Source organism: Pantherophis guttatus, chromosome 3, assembly GCF_059756535.1.
Source record: "Pantherophis guttatus breed Tessera chromosome 3, ASM5975653v1, whole genome shotgun sequence".
NCBI lineage: Eukaryota > Metazoa > Chordata > Lepidosauria > Squamata > Colubridae > Pantherophis > Pantherophis guttatus.
Window position 1 is genome coordinate 129,222,515 of NC_142065.1, and position 24,003 is coordinate 129,246,517.

The following is a 24,003-nucleotide window of genomic DNA, read 5'->3' on the forward strand; positions in this document are numbered from 1 at the left end:
AAGTTCGAATCTCACCAGGCTCAAGGTTGACTCAGCCTTCCATCCTTTCTAAGGTAGGTAAATTGAGGACCCAGTTTGTGGGGGCAATAAGCTGACTTTGTATAAATATACAAAAGTATGAAGGCTATTGCTTAACGCATTGTAAGCCGCCCTGAGTCTCTGGAGAAGGGCGGCATATAAATCAAAATTAAAAAAAAAATTATAAAATTCAATGTGAGAGAAAACTGATGAAACATGTAAGGAGTTTACCTTAATTTAGTTTACCTTAATTTACAGTAGATGTAATTAAATTGAGCATACATTACATTTCATTTTTGTCCTCAACTTTCTTACTTTTTTGAGTATGGTTTATGGCAGAGCTTTGGAAGTTAAAAATGTAACTGTAGGCCAAAAAGGCTGCACCTTTCCATTATACTTAGTCGATTGGAAAGGAGCCAAACCATTTTTTTTAAAAAGAAATTGAACAGCTACAAATAGTAGCTGCAGCCAATTAATGGAAAATGAGACATTTTAGCAAAATAGAAAACAAAATATCTATCAATTAAGATTCAAACATTCTTTCATTGTAATGTTATTACACAAATATTGTTGTCAACATTTAGCATTAAGTTATTTGCCGTTTTGGAACTACTCAAGTTATTCACAGAAGAATTAACTACAAGGGTTAATAAGTACATCGATGTTCAAACATTTAAAACTAATACTCAGCAAAAGAAAGTATGCCACTTGCCTCTTTGGTTATTAGCCAGGCTTTTTGACAAGCAGCAATAAATATTAACAGATCTTTTTAAAAAAGAAAATGAATAGTAACATAAAACTACATAGTTAGTTATACATAAAATTATTACTGCAGTAATAATACTGTAGTTTCTAAATAGTTAAGCAGAGCCAAATCACAATCCTTAATCCATTGTGATCTAGAAAATATTGCTTTTACAAGGAGTAGATGTTAACAGTTCAGTTTTCTTCCTCTCAATAGTTTAGTCAGTTAGTGCTTTTCCTCCATATCAGAGGGCTAAATCATAGGATATATGGTAGGTTCCAATCTGAATAACCTTATTTTCCTCTATTTGAAATATGAATTTTGGCTGAATTTTAGTACTCTGGTTAGATATCTTTGCTTTATTCTACCTACTAAATATATGGGAAATAATATTAAACATATTCAATTAATATTAAAACATATTTCATTTTTGGGTTGCTTTCCCCACTTCATTCTCCTTGGGCACTTATGCAGCTGCCATTCACAGAGCAGCTTTAAACACCAACACCATCCTGCTACAAAGCCTTTTTAAAAAAAGATTTTTTTTTTAAAAGAGAGAGTATTCTAAAGCTTTATGTAAGAAAGCTTTAGAATGCTTTTTAAAAAAAAATAAAGTACATAAACAGTTGTAAATTTAGTTTCTGTGCTTGCATGTACAATTAAATCTTTCTATTCCAAAATGAAAGATAAAGGCTTGCAATTTCCTTTTTAATATAGTTGGTGGAGGGAAATATAGCATTATGTTTTATTTATCAAAGGAACATTATATTGATATGGTCCTACTAATAAAGCTCTACAGCTGTTACATGGATTTTTTCACAGGATTACTAACGAAAATTTCATTACTGTATCCAAATAAATTGGAGTAGGGGTCTCTAATCAACTCTTAATATAAATCTAGGAGCCTGATAGCAAACCAGCTGCTAAAAGATACTATTAGGAATGATGTTAATAGTTGCAAATTCTTGGTATGACTAAATGATAAGAGAGATGGTACCCATGTTGCTATTATCTTAAATGGGTTGCTCAATGTCTTGATGTGCTTCTGCTTGGTCAAATTTCAAATGTAAACTGTTGCCTGGGAATTCATGAAGAAGAAGAAAGGATTCTGGTCAAACTCCAGTTGTAATGTCTGGATTTTATTTAAAACTTGGACCATTGTATGCCTCTCATCACTATTTCACACATATCTCTTTTTCTCAATTGCCGGCTTTGGACTGCAAGCTCCTTGGGGCAGAAATTTTCCTTTTTGTTTACAGTACAAAATAAATTTCATATTATCAATTCAACTTATGGTACTGATGGCACTGGTGCTTATGGCATTGTTCTCAACTTAGAGGCAAGGACAAAGAAGCCAAATATATAACAGTTACTGTTATACTGGAGTGAAATTCAAGAGGTAGCAGGTGTAAAAGCAAAGAAAAAAAACACGAATGGAGTCAAAACAAAGCATTTTACCTCAAAGGTGCTTTTTCAAAAGGCAACGGGACTGTTTTTTTCTTGAGAAAGAAGAAGAAAAGTTTAACTTCTCATCAAAGAAGTGCCATTGGTTATGATGGCAGGCAATGGAAGGATAGGTACTGACAATTGAGACTGGATGGGGTGGGGGAGGGGGAATGGAATCCAGTCTCAACTGCAGCATCCAATATCCAGTCTCAACTGTCATTACCTACCTTTCCATTGCCTGCCATCACAATCAATGAAGCTTCTTGGATGAGAAATGAAATGTTTTCTTCTTCTTCCTCAAGGAAAAAACAATCTTTGGAAAAAGCACCTTTGAGACAACTATGACCTGAATGACTGATAATCTCCACAGATGAATATATTTTGCCATAAAAAGACTAGGAGTAGGGGTCAGAATTAAACTGAACAGATTATGTCAGAGCTGGACAACATATGCATAAATCAAAAGGTATATATTGAAGAACCAAGAAAGGTTAAATTCTTTTAGGCAAAAAAGCATATTAGAAGCCCAGCCCCATAGAAAAAATGGTCATCTAAGATAAATAATAAATAAATTGAATTAAGGATTTCATTTGTGTATGTTGAAGGCTATTTTCATCAGGAGTTGCATTATCCAATAGGTCAGTTGGGAATCAAAGATGAATCACTAAATATTTTTTTGCTTCTCTCTTTTATTTCATTCATTGGCCTACTTCACAAGGCTCTTGAGTAATAGCAGGCCTATGAAAAACATGTACTGTATGTAAACAGATTTTTTTCCAAACACTAATTGTTACAAGTATGAAGAGAAGCAAGTTTCATCATAATTTTCATTATATTTCTCTTTAAATTGTGAGTATGGAAGGTTGTAGATACAAACAGATGAATACATATTCGCAATGAATAAAATCCATTCTATGCTTGACATATTTAGCACAGAAACCTAAGACATGGATATGGAAAAATACTAGTCTGAAGCCATGCATAGGTATGATTTTATCAAGTATTTACATTTTATGGGGTACATATTTAATCAAATCATCTGTGCTGGAGCTATAGTAATAAATACATTTTTAAATAAGCAGTACTATCTTGCTCAGAAAATTGCATAATATTTTGTATAGCATGCCATCAAGAAAAACTTTTAAGAAATAATTTTTATCTTTAATATCACCTATAGTCTTCTCAGTTTTTTAAATGCAAAAAGAGAGAGCATCCATTAATGCTCTATGTCAATGTTTCTCAAAGCTTGTAAACTTTAAATTGTATGCACTTCAACTTCCAGATTTCCTCAGTCAGCATGCTGATGAGATTGGGGGAAGAATTCTAGAAGTTGAAGTTCAGACATCTTCGGGTTGTCAAGGTTGAGACACACTGCTCTAGGCTATCAGAACATTTCAGAAGCATGTTTGTGCTCTTTTTGTTCTATGACATCCAGAGGGAGAAAATGAGTGAACCAAAAGGATACAGACTCATGCTGTGCTTTTATAATTTGAATTATTTCTGCTAACAGTTGCAGTAATATATTTGGAAGGACATTTTGTTAAGGTGGCAGGGTTTTATGCTAATATTTCACTTTTGTCATATTTCCAGGGGAGATTCACATGTATAATTTAAGGGACAGCAGCATGGGCTTACTTTCTCCTTCCAAGAGAATATTCATAAAGTAAATCTCACAAAGCAAGAGAGTGAGGGGTTCAATGGCAAAATGAGCTAAGAGTAAGTTTCGATTACAGGTAGTTCTTGACTTACAACAGTTTGCTTAGTGATTGTTCGAAGTTACAACGGAACTGAAAAAAGTGACTTATGATCATTTTTCACACTTATGACCCTTGCAGCATCCCCATGGTCATGTGATTTACATTCGGATGCTTGATAACTGGCTCACATTTATGACGGTTGCAGTGTCCCAGAGTCATATGATCACCTTTTGCATCCTTCTGACAAGCAAAGACAACGGGGGAAACCAGATTCATTTAACAACTGTGTTACTAATTTAATAACTGCAGTGATTCACTTAACAAATGTGGCTAGAAAAGTCATAAAATGAGGCAAAACTCACCTAACAAATTTCCCACTTAGCAACATAAATTTTGGGCACAATTATGGCTGAAAGATAAGGATTACCTATACTTAAAAGTGGAACATTTATGATCCACAATGGCACAGTGGTTAGAATGCAGTATTTCCGGCTAACTCTGCCAACTGCCAGGAGTTTGATCCTGACAGGCTCAAGATTGACTCAGCCTTCCATCCTTCCGAGGTTGGTAAAATGAGGGCCCAGATTGTTGAGGTAGTATGCTGACTCTATAAATCGCTTGAGAGGGCTGTAAAGCACTATGAAGTGGTATATAAGTCTAAGTGCTATTGCTATTTATGCTAAGTCATAACAAACGAATGAGGAATCCTTGTTGCTCTCCGAGCTTGGTGGTTTTCTTGCAGACATTTCATTACTCAAACTAGATAACATCAGCACCAAGATGGTAACATCTGAAGAAAACAATCAAGCTCAGAGAGCAACAAGGATCCCTCATTTCAACTCTGAGCTACAAAAATTCTTTATTTTTGTATTTAAGATTTGCAACAAGTCTTAAATTTATGATGAAAAAGATCTATATCTATGGTATAATCTTAGGACTTCAGAAATTCTATACCCCAAAATGGAGAAAATGATCTAAAACATTTTTATGCAGCAACTAAAAAACAGTAAACAGAAAGTTCACAATAAACCTAGGCTTGAGAAATATTACTTTCCAAAATAGTAAAGCTTGATATGTTACTGTTCTCTATGTCCAGATTTGCTTGCTTCTCATCCAGAACTCCATTGTCCTGCACAGGAAAGGTTTTGGTTTTTTTTTGCATCATGCATATACAGACACACACACATTAAAACATATTTTTAAACCCTTTCATATGGGAACACAGACACTCATTCTGATGCACTGAGGTGAATGTAGCTCACCAGCATTGCATGAAGATTTGTCCTTTTTGTTGGGGTGGCCATTTTCAAATAATGTGTATGAATATATGAAGCATTGAATGAATCAGAATAACTTGCTGGTCAGCTACTTTTAGCTAATTAGGTCATAGATTATGAGAAATGCCTTTCTAAGCAAGCCCATGTCTTACATCAGGGGTGTCAAACTCGTGGCCCGTGGCCCACGTGCTGGCCCCACTCCCGCCTGGTTTAGCAAAGGGGAAAAAAGTCCCGATACGTCATGTGATGCCGCCATGACGTCACGAGTTTGACACCCCGTCTTACATTATGCTTATTCTAATAATGTGTGAGAGAGAAAAGGATCACTTGCTTGCTGACTGAAGTATAGAATGGAAACTGCATGCATCCTTCTCACTGATGAATTCTGGTAAGGCATGGATCAGAGGTGTCAAACTCACACTATCACAGCGGCGTCATGTGATATATTGGGACTTTTCCCCCCTTCACTAAACTGGGCGGGAGCAAGGCCAGCACGTGACGCATCAGGCCCGTGGGCCACAAATTTGACACCCTTGGAATGGATGGTGGTAGCATCCCTCAACAGCATTTGGTACCACTGACTACAGAATTGTTCTGGGCCATCTACAAGAACTGTTCAGTGGGTAGAAACTGTTTTGCTGAGTGGCCAAATCCAGTCAGTGAGAGTGCAGGGAAGAGATTGAATCTGCAGCCATTCTAATATGGGATGCCCCAGGACTTGGTGGTTTCCTGTAATTTGTTTAATATCAATATGAAGTTGCTGGCAGAGATATTAAAGTGTTGATGATATATCTCTGACCCAGACTGCATGAGAGAAGGTATTTATTTATTAAGCTTATTTGCGGCCTATCTTGCCATGGGGCTATGAGGAGACTCAAAACCAAATCATGTACTAACTGAATGCATTATAAATGAATATAAGGACATGTCTTTTCACTGCAGTTATCCATAAAAATAGGAAGTCAATTGTATGGGGAAAAATGGAGCAATGAATTTTATTTAAAAAATGCTCCCAAAATGTAATTTGCTCCATGAATATTAAAACTTAGATTGGGATATACAAAGTAGGTAGTATACCAAGGTAGAATTAAAGTGCCAAACAGTAACAAATTGTGCTGTTATGCTTCAGGCATTTTATACATATGATTCCTCAGTTATGGTTTTTGAAAAATCTAGTTAAGACAACCATCTATTCCCTATCTGCAACCAATCACACAAGTTGAGGTTCTTAAGGTTAAAAACCAACTTCCAACAAGCTTTCACTCACAGTCTTTTAACCTTTACAATTTCCTTTCGCTACCTAATAACAACATAAACCTAGTGCCATATAAGAAGTAATTAAGCTCTGACATGTATCATATCATATGCATTTTATATTATATAATAAGAAATAAGTAAAAATAGATAAATACTTATAAGAGGTAGTTAAACTTGACATGATGTATCAAATCTTATGGATAAGGGTTTTACACATACACAAACATAAGACAAATATAAATTTTTCAATATGAAAGTAATCCAAATTTATTTGTCAGTCTTGCTTCAAACTTAAGCATGGTTTTTAAAATGTTGTAGTAATGAAGATGTCAGAGCATCTACACATAAGGACACCAAGTAAAACGGAATGCATTTATCAAAAAAAAATTTTTTTTGTTTAAAGAAATCTCTAGAGTGGAAAGCAAGTAGACTAATGAAGATGCAGATGTCAAACTGGTGGAAAGAAAATAATTCTGTTTAGGAAAATTCTAACAGTCTCAGTTCCAGAGATCTTTAATCAAAATACATCTTCATCGTTATAATAAAAAGTGACAATCAGAAGTACCAGTAACTTACACAAAACTGCTTTTCACAATTCTTCAAATGAATGGAAAACTACAGCTTTTGCCCAGAGGAAACTGCATGAATTTCGAATGATGATGTAAGGTTAAACATAGGTATGCTGGAGGAAGCAAATGAAAGTCTCTGTTCACACATAAATCTATAACCACAAGTAGTTCTATGAATGATTTGCACGCCTGCTGTTCAGGCTCCCTGTGAGCACTGCTAAAAATGAAAAAGAATACAATATTTTCTGCCTGCCAAATCTTGTCAAGGGATTGTCCTACATGGGAAGCGAATAACCTGGACTACATGCAGGCTTCAACCCATATTGATAATAATTTCATCTGAAAATTGCAAAAGTGAATATTCAAGACATGATCAGGATTCCTTTTTTGTAAGGAGTACTAATCCCAATCCCATGCGGAGAGGTTTGACATGCTTTAGAGCTCTGTTCCTATTGCTCAGTAAAAGCATATCACCATTTTCCGTAGTTAATTTTGTTTTCCTTTACTTTGGAATTTTATAGACCACTTATGAGTTTTATTATAAAACCCATTTACATAAAAAAATATGGGAAGCACTGTCACCACAAATATATGAATGTAAATTCACTTAATGAACTGAACAGGGCTTTGGTAATTCTCATTGGATTTAGGAGCATTTATTCTAAACAAATGCTTAATGCAAAACTTCTATAATTTTACAGAATTCAGTGCTTTAATCTGAATATGTTCACCTCTTTGTATGTCACATTAAGAAATCTATAGATTCTGTTGCTTAAATACTTGAACTTCTGAAATATTTGCTGAAATGTAAGCATTAAGATTTTTTTCCTCCAGCTTTCAAACATAACAAGTCATAAACCAATTTTAGCTGAGTTTTAAGTCACTTTCTAGGTTGTCATTGAAAGATAACAAACAAACAAACAAACAAACAAAGGGCATCTTGGCTATCTTTCATACTCTTAATGCAGTGGTGAAATCTGGCTGGTTCTATCCGGCTCGCGCAAACTGTTAGCGCCGGGGGCAGGAGGCTCCGCCCACCCACTGGAACATCATTACATCCCGTTTTTTACCCTTTGCGTATGTGAAGAAGGCTCTGTGCATGTGTAGAAGAGGCATGCGCGAGTGTAGCGAGTGCACACACACTCACATTCCCAAACTGGTAGCAAAGGTAAGTGCATTTCACAGCTGTCTTAATGGTGAGAATTCTTGCTTTGCTTCATAAAACCTATAGTGCAATATAAGAATCATATTTTCCAAGCTATTCAATTTTAACTGTTCTGTGATATTTCATATGAAATTTCAAGTTTCAAGGCCTTTCACCATCTCATTCATCTATTCATCTTGTAACAAGTCAATTGTTGAATCTTCTTTTCTGGCCACCTCTACAGAGAATCACTTCCTTTTTTAACTATATTTTATCACCAATACTAATTCCTTCTTGCCTCCCCTGTCCCCATCTTCTTCAACTGCTAAGAACTGTCAAAGATTTTATACTTAGGTTCAACTTAAGGAATTACACATGTGAAGTGGGGAAGAGGTGAGAATAATTTTTGAGAACAATATAGCAGTGAAAACATGAATGCACTAACATTTTGATCTTAGTTTAAAACATGTCTGCAGAGGGTTCGCTACTAGTGCCACTATAATACTAACGTACTGTTGACTTGGGTTCATGATATGTAATGCTGTGACAATAAATATAAATTCAGTTTAATTTATGCATGCTGTCAGATTGAGTTTAACCCATTTTATATGGTATATTAGCATACCGTCAGAAAAAAAAGTTGCTTTGTTTCACTTGGCAACACCAGAAGAGGGATTTCTAATGGTATATTGTATTTCATTACTCAGACACCTCTGATTGAGTGTAGGTAGGTGCATCTATTTATGTACACAAAGGGACTTTCTCCTCCCCTGCAGCTAATGATATTCGAGCCCATCCTATCTACTTTACATCATAGAGAATAGATTCTTTTCACTTTTATACAAGGCTTTTAAGATGAAATAGAGAGCAATAGGAGGAAATCCCCACTGTGTGAACAGATATCCATTTATAGATCTAACCCCCATATTATTTTTCTGAATATTTCCTGAACATCAATTGTTTTCAAATTCATGTAAACAGTGAGGCACAAGGATGACCATTAATCTATTATCTAAAGTCAGTCAGTGAGTCTGTCTATTTGTCTGTCTGTCTGTCTGTCTGTCTGTCTGTCTATCTTATCTATCTATCTATCTATCTATCTATCTATCTATCTATCTATCTATCTATCTATCTATCTAATCTCCAAAACATTGTGATGTGGATGATAATGTACTCCAAGAATATGATCTGACAAAATATAGAGGAGGCCATTTATGCTACAGTCGTGCTAGCTAATGATGAGTAAGACTTCTCTGAACAGTAATGTAACATAGCACAAAAACACATTTTACATGCCCATGAATAATTTTGGTAGAACAACAACAAAAAGGCTTCAAAGAATAGCATAAACTCATGGATGAGGTACAGAACCTTTAGCACATGAAAAAGTTCCAGCATGCATCAATCTATACTGACAGTAAGTCCACATTCTTCAACGGTTCTCAGTAAACCTTCATCTTTGTTAGCAGCACATCTCTGCCATAAATTATAATATATTGAAGTTCTTTCTTGCAAAACACTTCAGTCTGTTGGCAATCAGATCCAAGTAGTGGTAAAGTTCTTCCTTATTGTGAATTCCAATGATTCTAGAGATGTGACTGCTTAGAACAGAGCAAATACAATTGCCAATATTGAACTTCACGTAACATACATAATATTTGTTTTTCCACATGTCAATCAAATCATGAGGTATTCATAAAGAAATTATACTTTGATTTCAATAGTAAATACTGGAGTTCTAGAAAATTTAAACTGGAGAAGTCTAACCCTGTAATAGAGAGCACAGATTTGTTTCTTGTTTACTTTTATAGATAGTAACTTGCTGTTACAATTGCAAGGTTACACATATTTTGACAAAAGATTTTTAATCAGTAATTTTTGATCAATTCAATATATTTTGAAGACATGACTTTCCTAGGTGTTTTATCATATCATGTGATACATAGAACAAATACATTTGTTCTTATGATTGAGATTTAGAAAAAGCAAACACAATTTTTATGAGAAGTTCTGTTGAAATATTTGTGATTCAACATTATGTATTATTTTTGTTTTGTTCACCAAGCCTCGGCTTGTCTGATGAGACGAGAAGAAAAGCGAAGTTAAAGCAGGTTAGGTTTGGTGTAGGTTGGGTTGCTTGGTCAGATGTGGGTTAACTGTAGAAGAAACGTGAGATGGGGGGTGGGGCCAAGGGATAGAGTCACAGGTGGAGTGCGGGAGCCTTTAAAAGAGTGGTGGGGACCACTATGTGAAAGCGCTGACAATATCTCATTTGGAAAGTTGGTGATTGTTGGAATGTGCCGGAAGGCCTGATAAAGATCTCTACAACTAGGAACCCAGTTGCCTGGAGTCTTATTTCAAAGTGCCATTCCAGAACCTGATAACTGTTATAGGAAGAAATAGAAATCTATAAACTATATTCCCTTTCCCAAAACATGAAATTAAGCAAACACAATTAGTCATGAAACCAAGCAATGTCCCAGACACATGGAATTAGATGACATTGGTTAATTGCTTAGCACATTGTAAGCCGCCCTGACTCTCCGGAGAAGGTCGGCATATAAATCAAATTTAAAAAATAAAAATAAAATTAAAACAAATGTGAATCTTCCATAAACATGTTTGTTTTCAACACTATTTGTATCAATAATTTAATACTATTTTTTATTTCTTTCCTAAATCTTCATCCAAAAATTAACAAATACTTAAAATACTTCTTTAGATATTTTGGGAATTGAAACTCATGATATCTTTTGTCAAGTTGACACTAAACCCCAAAATTATATTAGGCAAAAAAATCTAAATGTTTAGGTGAAGAAATTTAGAAAATTTAAAATTGTATGAAAAAGGTTTGATAAATAAATGTAAATTTTCTTAATGGAACAATCAAATGCAATATTACTCTTACAAGAAAAAAATAACAAGTCTGGTTAAAAATGTTTTTTGGGTCCTGCCAGATTTTTTCCTTATCTTCAGCAAAATATCTTTTATTCTGTAATTCTTCCCTTCTCAACACAACTTTCTTAATTAACAATTAATGAACAAAATATTGTTATAATTATTTCCATATTTTTTTGTAAGCAGCTAGTAAAGCAAGCATTTAATGAAATTAGGTTTATAGATGTATTTTGGGAACTTTATATCAGGTTCAAAGCTGAGAATATATATCTGTAATGGTGAACCTATGGCATGTGTGTTGGAAGTGGCACGCAGAGCCATCTCTCTGGCATGCGAGCCGTTGCCTGTTGCTCCTCCAGGCTCCAGCCAGCTGTCTTCACGCATGCGAGTGTGCCGGAAACTGGAAGAGCAGCTGCCCGGTGTGCATGCACGTGCCGGGAAGATGATCTTCCAGTTTCTGGTGTGTGCATGCACACCAGCCAGCTGGTCTTCGTGCACGCATGCGCGCCAGAAACCAGAAGACCTGGTGGAGCCCATTGACTATGTTGGTGAAAAGGTTAGCCAACACTGGTATATATTATTGCCTGATTAGTACACATTTGTTGAATAAAGAGCATTATAAAGTCATTTGTTGAGTTGCTATTTAAGAGTCCTAGGAAAGTAGTTGTAAGGAGGAATAATTCAGGGAGCCCTATGCTACAAGTCAGCAGCAAAACATTTGGACTAATTTAGTATAAAGTTGATTTTTAATCCAGATTTGTCAATCTAAAACATAAAACCATTACAAGTTACTTTTCTTTAATGCAAATTTTTAGAATCTGTATTGGAATAAATGGTATTTTAAAAACTGTAATGAGTGAGAAATAATATGGAAATAAATATGAGATGTATATTACCTAAGGGGAGAACATTTGAGCAAAGTCAAGCACTTAAAAAAAACCAAAATGGTGTATGACGCAAATATAATACATGAACCTTAATAGGACAGTTTTGTGCATTAAACAAAGTTTTCTTTGTTTATTTATGCAGATCTTCTCTTTAACTTTTTAAAATAAAAAGATGCAAGGCAAATGAAGGGCCAAAGTTTTATGGCTGTTAAGTGCTGGAAGATTTTGGTCTACCATTCCTTCTTAGCAAAAAATAGTAACAAACTCTGCAACAATCTGGCTGAAAAACAAAATCCCTTGTCGCATAATGCATTGATAAATTTAATTTTAAGAACTATGTGAGAAAGAACAAAAGGACTCTCCTATTAAGTGAGACAAATGTAAAGAAGAAGGAGAAAATAAAAGCTGTCTTTACATTTTATACCTTCTTCTATTTAAGGCTGACTGTTAACCTCTATCCTTTTTTAATCCTGGTGATATTCAACTATTTGTTAAATTACTTTCAGAAAAGAAGCATAAACGGGGATTCATTATTTTCAAATAATGGATCTACAAATAGGATTATTATGAAGATAAAATCTCTAGTGAATTTTTAGGTTTTTTTATAAAATAAAATAAAAATGCAAAAAACCAATGAGTAATAAAGCTAGTCCTTGATTTACATCAATTCATTTAGTGACTGTTCAAAGTTACAACAGCACTGAAAAAAAGTGACTGATGATCATTCTTCACACTTAAAACCATTGCAGCATCCCCATGGCCATGTGATTAAAATTCAGATGCTTGGCAACTGGTTCAAACTTATGATCACTGCTGTGTCCCAAGGTCATGGGATCCACTTTTTGTGAACTTCTGACAAGCAAAGTCAACGAGGAAGCCAGATTCACTTAACAACTGTGCTACTAATTTAACAACTACAATGATTCACTTAACAGCTGTGTCAAGAAAGGTCACAAAATGGGACAAAATTCTCTTAATTAATGTTTCACTTAACAACATAAATTTTGGGCTCAGATGTAGTGGTAAGTTGAGGACTACCTGTATTCATACAGAAGATCCCCCTATTTTACATATGCTGCCTCAAATGACTATTACTAGTTTAACAAATAAGGGAACAAATAATCAGGAAATGATTCTTGAATCATCATTTTATTTTCTTGACATTTTAGCTTGTAAACAACTTTGAATACAATCCTGAATCAGTGGTTAAAATTATGATAGTATAATAACATCAAATTCATTCATCATATACAACAAGCCCACTTTCCTCCCAGCTTTTAAAATTAGAGAAATCATTGTTAAATTCCTAACGATTTACTGTCTTTTGTCTTTCTTGCCCAAAATACTTAGTGGGCTTCCCTGGTTGAGGATGGACTAACCAGTCCAGTCCATCACCTTAATTGCTACATCACACTGGCTTTTTCAGTTGACAAGGTGTTTAGGTGCTTCCTAGTGATGGCTCATATGTGGCTTCCTTTCAAGCAGGTGGGGAGGGAGGGAAAGCACACTGAATATCAATATAATTCCTGTCTGGACTAGATTCAGGGTGCCAAGAGGGATTCAGTTAAATATATTAAAAATAAGACCACACAGATTAGATTCACTCATTATCTTAAGAAATAATTTGTGTAAATGTGGTTTTCTGAATATGCCACAATTGTCTGTGTATCTACTACACAGAAAAACAAAACTTAAATATCAGGCTAAACACAGTAGTGCTTAGCACTACAAAATTCCAGAGTCTCTTTTGCCATGAAAATGGAAAGCTAATACGAAAATATTGTGGAAAAAATAATTTGGCTACAGTAACGACAGCCAAGTACATAATAACAGTATGAGTCCAATACAGTTAACATTTGCATGCTGTCAACTTTCAGCTTGAAGGTCTTGTTCAAATCTCAAAGACTTGTATTGTTTTCCCTTCCAGCTTCTTTCATGGTGATAAATTTGCTGTGCTACCTACTCAGTGCCTTTGGTTAGCATAAACAACTTCCTATGCCAGCAGAATATTGTATATTTATAGAGGTGGCTACAAATAGTAGGATCATGATATAATTTTTTAAACAATTAAATTGATGAATAAGTATTATATATGTGGAAACACTGTAAAATTTATATAATGAAGAACATAAAATGTATCTGGTATAAGAAAGATGTGGCAAGCAGCTGTTAATTGAAGACTTCTCTCCACTTGTGTTATTTTGCCTCATTCTGTCAGATCTGTCAGTCCTTGAAGAATGTGTTTGTGTGTGTGTATGTGTGTAATCAACATCAATCAATTAACTGAAAGCCCCTTTATTAATGATTAAGGACTGTAATCCACCATGCTGTCCCTGTACAATTTGATATAGAAAAATATTTTTAACTTCCCAGTCTAGAGCTGAGAGTGAGTGATTGGCCCAATTCAATGAGCTGGAATTCATGCCAGACCAGAACCTGAATCTCCCCACCTCTATTCCAGCACCTTATCCATCACAGCACATGTGTGCACATACACACCTATCTATCTGCATGTGTATGGCACAAAGACATAAAGGTGGACAAGGTAACAGAATCTTTCAGTGAATTTTGGCTTGGCTTTATGTGAATCTGTACTACTTGAATGCAGACAAAAGATATGCTTGTAAAGCTGCAGAATACTGGAATTTATACTGTGGTTGATCTTTTATTCTATGCTGCATGAAAACAAATCCTAACAAATAAGTCAGATTTACTATAAGAACACTCCCAGGGGGAAAAAAATCAATTTATCTTAAATCTGTACTCCATATTTTACTCTCACAATAATTTCATAATAAGATTTGTAAGAAGATTCTAATTACTACTTTTTATTGGTTTTCCCGATGAAAAACTGAACGAATAAACTGCTTGTGAAAAGAACATAGTGTTCTTCCTAGATAGTGAGGCAAATATGAATGCCAATGGTCCACAAAGAATATGGGATATTAAGCTCTGTTCCCCTTGAAAAGAGAACAAAGCAAGGGATACAAGAAGGCCTATTGATATAAAGTCTTTGAAGACACTAAGCCAGTAACTTTCCTTCTCCGCATGATAGGAAATTAAACTCAGCAGAGGGAATGAAATGGAACTTTCAAAGCAAGAGCCAGAGGAGGAAAACCTCTGAAAGTTAACAGGAATATTCCCATTAGTCAGAAACAAGGCCTGTGGTGCATTTCCATAACAACTATAATATAAAACTCTATATAGGAAATACCCAAACTACAGCAGAGTTTACTGCCATATAATAGTTGAATATCATCTAAATATATATATATTTTAAAATTTAATTTTTCACTGTCTAGCATTCCTGTAACGTGAAGCAATTATAATAAACTGATGTCAAGTTGGAGCCCATTGACTATGTTGTGTTATTAAGCATCAATATAGTACAGCTAGTATATCTGCAAAATCACTATGTCTGCATATGTTTGAAAGATGGACACAAAGAATGTAGTAAACTGTGACTCCTTTTTGCCTTTAATTGCTATTCAAATATTTGCAGTCCAAATATTGGTAGTCCTTTTATTATATCATCCAAACACAGTCCATAGCTTCAAGTGGGCATACTGTATCTGAGCTGAAAAACCCATTAAATATAAGTAACTGGTTGTTAACTAGTTGTTTTAAAATAACATAATTAACTACAGATCAGCATGTTGTGCAAATCCAGAATGATGATCAAGGCCAACATATTGGAACTGCAAAAATCTGGAACATTGCTATATGGTGGTAAAGAGATACAAAACAAAATACAAAATTCTCTCCTGCCATCTAGTGGTTGTCTTCATTTTGGCAATCCTGATAGCTGCAATAAGGAAAACGGAGTAGGGTGATTTTGCCATAATCCCCTTCTCAATAAAGTGAGTCTTTCAAACACAAACTCTACAAGTTATATTTTTGGTAAATTCCTAAACTGTATATGTTTATGTGACAGGCTTATGCAGTGTTTCAATTCTGATCCAGAAAGGCACCTAAACATAGGTCCTTCTTGTACTTCTTAAAGCAACCATGCCTGCTTTTGGGATTAAATGCAATCCTGGGGAAAAACATAGCTATTTTAAAGATTTGTAGACAAGTGCTACACTTCTGCTCCCATGTGCTCTGAATCATCTTTTTGTAATCAAAGCTAAATTACTGCCCAACTCTAATACATGTACACATATTCCAAATATTCCACATATTCCATGGCTTTAAGCATTTGAAGCACATGCTTAAATAATTTGCAAGAACTAGAAAGTCTAACTTGTACTTTAATAGGAAACTGTCAGTGTAGTGATAGGCATTATAAGTCACTGGTGCAAAAAAGGAATTCCGTGGTTAGTGGTTTCATTAAAAAATAATATAAAGTTGCACACTATAACTTATCTACAGCTGAGTTTCCCTTCCTAATTTTTCAACTTTTTCTAACAAAGGTTCCTAAGAACTTATTAAAATTCCCATTGCAATGCAGATACATAGCAGGTTGAGAAATCATTATTGCAAAAGAATTAGAAAACAAAACCATACAGACCCCTCATGCGTAATTTCGGAAATAACTGGGAAATATGAGGAAGAAAGAAAAGTGGCTAATAATTGAGCAATTATAGAAACACAAACTTTTAAACATAGTTAACGGTTTTCCAGAGCAGCGCATTTTTCAGAACTGTTTTAACATTTACTCTGTAGTTCTTGTTCTGAATGCTGCTTAAGTGGCAGCCATTCAGAACAGTTTAGGCCAGAGCCAGAATACACATCCTGAGGTAAAGATATTTTTTTATCACATACTCAGAAAGTCACATACTTCCTCCCACTGAAGAGAAAAAGAAACCAAAATGACACTGGGGTAAAAGCATGATTTAAATTTATTTTCCACTGCCTTTGATTAAAACTTTTATCCCCCACCCCCAAAAGCTAGAATCTTCAAGTAAATGAAGCAGACGGACCTTTGCTTTAAAAACTGCTATAGGTAATGTGTCTAGCCAGGAACTGCATTGGGCTTATATTTTTTGTGCTGTGCTAGGTCAAGTTTGATCGCCTAATGCGGTTATTTCTCAATATAAGCTAGTGAAGTGTGCCTAATTTCAGTCTGTATTCATACCAGTCAGAGCAGGAAGAAATTATTTAGATGTTTTAAAATCTGAAATCATTTGATTCCTACTTCAATCTTTTTATGATTGGTAGAAAACCAGCATCATTTTATGGTCTTTGTTTTCTTTTAATCTGGTGGCAGACAACCATAAAGCCACTACTGCAAAGCAGGAGGCAGTTCTGATGTGAAAATCCCTAGAATTTCTGCAAGACATTCCATCCTAGTAGCCCCAGCTATCTGCTACATTTGTGCGCATGGATTGCCCTTTGATCCAAATTTGAAATTATAATGCATTAAGGGACCATCCAGCAAGTGATGCTATCAGGCATTCTGTAATTCTAAAAAAAAGCTTCCACATAGAAACATGCTAAAAAGTGATATGTTAAGTAAGCCGTGACAGCCATATATTTTTTAGAAGAAACATTTAAAATCTAACCACATTTGTGACACAATGTCTTCTAAATTTTATCACATATATGTTTTAGAACAAAAATGTCCTAGCAAAGAGGACATGTAAAGCTTTTATTATATAGACTAAGCAACTTTCAAATACTGTCCCCCCTCTAACCACATGTGTAAAAACAAACAAGAGTTCTTTATTATACATAGTTTTTAAATATTTTTAATCTTTTGTTAAAAAATTAAGGTATTTTACTTATCTGAGCAAATGTTTCTACACGTTTTATAGGTGTTATCTTTTTAATACTTACATAATAATTGGCTAAAATATTTTTATTGTTAGGAAAAGTGAAATAGAAGGCAGTTAAAGAAAATATAACGGTAGCAAGGAAACCCCCCCTCCCCCAAGAATTCATCAAGTATAATTTTTAAAAACAGGCAAAAGCCTAATAGGTTTAAAACTCCTAGGCTAACATTGATATCTGGATACACTTTGCATTTTGTCTGTCCTGCTTAAATGCCATAAAAGTAACAGTACTTGACAATGGAAGTCTTGTAAAAATTAGTTGCATATTTTAATTAAGTTTATTTGTTTAGTAACTCCTGCTTGATTCCAACCTTTTATATTTAAATCAAAATTCATATGAAAATACCCTTGGAAACATTTAATACCAGCTTTTTATCTTAGGAAATTGAGTGGCATTTTAAAAATACTTAACCAAAAGTAACCTTTACTATCAGGAAAGTAATTAAAAACACTAATATATATATCAATTACATGCAAGTCATTTGTAGAGGAAGTTCCATGGAAAACAGAACAGAAGGACACTATGTGTGCCATTTTCTTAATTCTGTTGTTAAAAATGCAAATAGATTAAAATGTTAATAAATGTTCATTTTTTGTAACAGTATTCCTGGCAAATTGGTTTGGCTTATGAAATAGAACTTCATTAAAAAAATATGGAACTGGATTATTTGTTTATGCAATAATCTACAACCTTGACACCCATGCTTGCAGCTGGACGTCTCTTTATGAATTAATAATAGAAAAAAAATTAAAGTTTTACCCACCTGGGATCTTTCTGAATGCTATCAATAGAAGGTGACCTAGCCAAGGTTCCCTCAGGTGGGATGGCTGGTCCAGATTTGCTGTATGGTGATTCAACAGAAGGACAATACTGCAGCTGTCGGTAGGGATCTGCATAATTGGAGGCAGGGCCGGCAGCATAGCTGGCCCTCTGGAAGGTCGCTGATGCATTCTGTGTGGCGAGTTGACTGCCTGTGCGCTGTAAGGGTACGGAGTCGACACCAGGGGAAGATGGGGCTACGACAGGAAAGTAGGGACAAAGTAAAAAATTGAGGACCTGTTCACAGAAATGGTTAACCAGGTCTAGGCAGAGGAAAAAAAATACACACATATAAACAGGGGTTTGAAAAAGATGAGAAAAAAAGAACATTACAATCCCTGGAAACATAATGAGATATAAGTCATTTCCATATGAAAAAACACTAGCCACCAATAAGCATAAAAATGAGAACTCAACACTGATATTGAACTTCCCTTTGTATTCAATTTTGAATTTAAAACAACAACATTAAAGAATGTTGCCTATTAAATGTGGGCCTGCTATAGAGATGCTACAAAATAAACGATTAATATCCAATCATCTCTAGTCTGCATAATAATATTACCCAAGAGTAATAATGACAGTGGATATGAATTTCATTTGTAAACTTCAATAAAAAAATCCTGCATGAAGAAGAAACGAAGTATGATCCATTTTGGATATTAACAGCATCAATGTAAGTAATTTTAAAAGTTATTCAAATAATGCCTGTTTGTTTTTTCATGATACTGACTTCTAAATAAAGATTCTCTGGGTAAATAGTAGGTTATTAGAACTGGAAACCAATTCAGAGCTACTTGGTGGGTTTTTCAATTACGATCTTGTTCTACTTTGTCACTATAAATTAACTCTGAATCAACATGGATCTATCTACTAATGCAGATGTCACTATTGATTTTCCTCAAAATATATATTTATATATGAAATCAGAAGCATTTTATCATAAGTATAAATTAATCTAAGGTTATAAAATAATGGACACTGAATGAAAGAAAAGCATTCCAGTTGTTAGTTGATTTTTGTTGGTATAATTAAATTGGCTTATATTCATTTTCTAGAGTTCTCTTTAGACTTAGTTTTAGACAAAAGCAATACTAACCAGGTCACAAACTTGTGCATGTTTACTTGGAAATTAATTGTGTTAAAGGCTACAAATGGTATTTTCAGTTTATATTGTATTTTGTGCTAAAATACAATTTTTTCAACTTTCTATATTATTTATGTATTATCCTGTAGCTTTGTTCTCTTTGAAGGCCAATTTACACCCAATCACAAATAAAATGAAGTTTTATTTGTGATTGAAAAATGTCTTAGTTCTCAAACTGTCTGACTAAATTCTGTAGATGTTTTCCAATTTTCCTCTTCTTAATATCAATTTCTGATGCAACTAGGAACTCTGATAAAGCATCCAGATCTGGAAATTCAAATTTAGGATAGGTAAGGAAAATAATGAAATAATTTCTATATTATAGTTTTAATTATTTAGCGGGTTTCAGATCCAGCCAAACTTCTATGTTTATCTTTAATGGACATTCATTCCAGGTTATGTGTCCAAGGTAACATTAATGGATTTTTTCCTTGAAAAATTACAGTGAGAATTCTTGTATTACTTGATGACTCTGACATCTATAAAAATTTATTAAGAAAATTTCATTACATTAATGAGAAATATTTGATCACTAGAAATAAATTAGGACCAGTGACAAAAAAATATGCAAAATTACTTTTCTATCTATGTTCACAGTTTGGGAATATAATTAATCCCTATTTAATTATTGTCATACTAAACTTTTACAACCTGAAAATAAACACTTATAAGATATTCTAGCATTTGCTTTACTTGTTCCTCTGACCACATGAATTTACACATTCATTATACAGTTGTAATAGATTGATGTGGGTTTTCACCAAGTGCTGTAATGCTATATTCTAGAATAAGCTTATTTCTGGATCTTAAATGTTCCGTTATAACTTCCAAAAATTTCATAGACAAATTAGGAATATGTTTTATTTTAAAAGAAAGGCAAATGTAATTTGAGTTGGGAAGTCAGCATTTCTTTTTATGTGTGCGTGCTTGTGTGTATATAGTTTTCATTGATGTATACGGAACAGCAAGCTGGTCTACAAAATGTAATTGTTAATTATGGCAATGGTAATGATGATGCAATATTGAAAATTCTTTAGTTAGTAGACATTTAAAAATAATGGGATGATCAAGTTATATTAGCCCACATGCATGAAAACAGATGTATCAGCCTTAACATATATCAAGATAAAATTTGGGTATTTGTTGCTTCACAAACATTTTAACAACGTATTTCTTTTCTAGGTTGGTAGAGTAACAAAGAAATATTACTATAAGCAGCAAATATACGGTAATGCTATTCTATATGCATATTTAAAAAAACATTAGTTCATAAATTAAGCATAAATACATAGAGGAAAAAAATCTTATGAATAATAAAATGTTCTCTGCCCAAAAACATGTAAAAATACTTGAAGAAGTTCAGGAAGAATGAAAAGAGGCAAAATTATGCCTTAAGTAAGACTTGACTAAAATAACACAAGAGTTTATAGCAGATTTGCCCTATATGATGTAACCGATTCTTCAGAACTGACAGAGAAAGAGTTGCCAGCACAAATATTCTAACACAAATACAGTATATTTGTTTAAAATTAAAACCTGGCTTTCCTTTTCATTACAGAATCACCCTATGTGTCATAGTGACTAACACTATTTTTAAGAAAAAAAACTTATAAAAGATCAGGTAACATACATTTTAAAAGTCCTATAATTTTAAAAAGAAGAAAATATATTCAAGGATTGGTTATTCCAAAAACATGCTTAAATACCGGATTCTAAAAAACAATAAGACACAGTGATCTAAACTGACTTCCTATTATGCACATGAAAGGAAGAGGGGGAGAAAAAAAATGAGGGAGGGAGAATCCTTCAAATGAGAATTCTGAATAAGAAAGGCTCCAGGGGTGGTTTCATGATGGAAGAAAGGGAAGGTATAAATGAACAAAACAAAATACATACATACCACACACTGAGTCTAGAATAGGATTAAAATTACAGCCCTCAGCTACACAAAGTGCAATTAAAAATAACTTCTTAATGGTGAAATACTTTTTTGGCACAGTTTCCTTTTGTGGTTATATTCTTTGATTCCATTCACCACTGAGTTCTTTAGAAGCAAAGAGTTATCTAGAAAGTTACAAATTACTAATGGAGCATATGTTGCAAAGTGAACAGGGACAAGGGTGTGCTTGTAACTACACTACCAATGGAACTATTCTTTATATTTCTGTGTCACTATGTAGAATCAATGTGTATGCTTTCATCTACACTATTCCACCCTCATTGTTATTGTTATATAAATTTCCTTTGAATTAAACTCAATTTCAATTTTTAAAATTTTTATCCCATTTTTTTTCATATTCAACGTAAGATAGTAAAAATACTAGTACTCTTTCCTCCTCCTATTTTCCCCATAACAACAACCCTCTGGGGTGAGCTGGGCTGAGAGAGAGTGACTGGGCCAAAGTCACCGAGCTGGCTTTCACCTCTATGGCAGGACTAGAACTGATATCCTGGTTGTATGTAATATTCTTGGCAATGATATGGATATAATTTATTATAGACTTTTTCAGAATATTTTTTCAACTATCCAATCTGAGTTTCCCAGTCTAACCTAAAGGATTTTCTGGTGTTCTTCATTCCGAGTCTAAATTATGTCTAAATATACAGTTAGTAATATATTGTATTTTATGTTTTGTGAACTCTTTCAGAGAAAATTGCATAGGAAGCAGTAATAAACATGCTAAATGAATAAGAATAAATAAACTAGTTAAAAAATAAATACTAGATTTGGGTTCCTCTGATCAGATTTAGAGAATGTATTTAAAGTTTCTTCCTAGTCTAATTCTTTCTTTGCTTTCTCAGATCCTTTATCCTCCCACATATATAACTTAGATTTACATTATTTATTTTCCAAAGGTGAGCATTTGTATATTTACCCGAAAATGGATGAATCCCTCTCAGATCCTCATATAGAGGTTTTATCTCTGCCACTGAGAACTTCTTCTACCCATCAAGGCTTTCTTGAATATCAGTTTCTACAGTTAGTGGAACACTCCCACATAGAGATTTTCCATAGCGGACATTCTGCTTCTAAACATGGATCACAAAGGGCCGTACACTGACTTAACAGGACTTGAAGTTCTAAACATATTCATCTGAACTCAGCGGTACTTAAGACAGAATATGTCTGCATTTCCTTGTATTGAAAGCTCAGCTCAATGAATTCACTTTTATCACAGCCAAACTAAATGGGAAAAAAACAAGCTAAACATATGCATTCTCCCCTATAATTATCTATGCATATTTACCTTAAGTAAGAACTACTGACTATAGGACTATAGGCATACCTCATTTTATTATTCTTTGCTTTATTGTGCTTTGCAGTTATTACTTTTTTTAAAAAACAAATTGAATATTTTTGACAACCCTGCATTGCAGTTGAAGTGGCTACTACATGACTGTTGCCAATTTTATTTTGTGTCAACTAATATTTAAAACCTGCAACACCATCAAAAGTTAAGGAAAGATATTAGTTTTTCCCTTTTTTCCAGGGTATTTTTTTTCTTTATTTGCACTTAACAAAACTAATATATTACATAATTAAACCTTTTTCTTTTTACTTTAAATTGTCAATATAACTCCATCCAACAGTACTGAAATTACATGGCTGTACAAGTATTGTTGAATTGTAATCACCATTAATTTATTTATCAACTTTTTCAAATATAAAAATTCTATGTTTTTGCTCCCCAAGAAGAAATCAAGAAATACAACAAAGCAAAAGCTCTAGGAACTGTCTGTTATAATGAAGTGTAAACATTCCGGTTTCTTTAATGAAAATTGCTATGCAGAAACCTTGGATCTCAAAAGTATTTCATGCTTAATTTATTTACTGTCAAGAATATTTATGCCTCATTTGTTCCTTTTAATCGCTTATGATATTAAATATATAATACCCTTTGGCTTTAATCAACATGGTTTAGCAGATTTGCAGAGGACGTGTTTGTCATCAAGGATAGGTGATTTAGAATAATAAAGTCATGTATACCCTTCTCAGGTCAGATTTGGGTGGCATAAATGGCAGCTATGATATGTTTTTTTGTTATTTTGTGGTGAGAAAGATATAGAAATATAGTATAAGCCAGAAATATGGAAGACCTATATCTGATCAATCCTTAATTACTTCTGTTGTTGAATTTTAGATTTGTATGTATATACAAAGAATTAAAAGGAAACATTTGCATCAATGGTTATTTTTGTTTTTTTTTTACGATGCATCTAGTTTCACTTATATATTTATATCAAAGTGAGCCAAAGCCTGCTATACAAACATATAGGCAGTTCTGTTAATAAGCATCATTTCCTTGCGGCAGATCATATGCTA

The 24,003-nt window shown here is 33.8% G+C and overlaps 1 protein-coding gene across 21 annotated transcripts in view; it reads right to left on the bottom strand.

The window, feature by feature from the left end:
* CTNND2 (catenin delta 2) overlaps positions 1-24,003 on the bottom strand; it is a 479,927-nt gene that overhangs the window by 171,836 nt on the left and 284,088 nt on the right. For 14 of the 21 annotated variants that reach the window (XR_015733588.1, XR_015733587.1, XR_015733586.1 and 11 more), the window contains one exon: positions 18,477-18,795. Coding sequence is in view for 17 of the 21 variants with exons in the window: in XM_087891296.1 (XP_087747422.1) it covers positions 18,477-18,795 (319 nt within the window). In the remaining 4 variants the exon portion in view is untranslated. The remainder of the gene's footprint in view (positions 1-18,476; positions 18,796-24,003) is intronic. The other 7 variants (XR_015733589.1, XM_034411885.3, XM_087891293.1 and 4 more) reach the window with 1 other exon arrangement.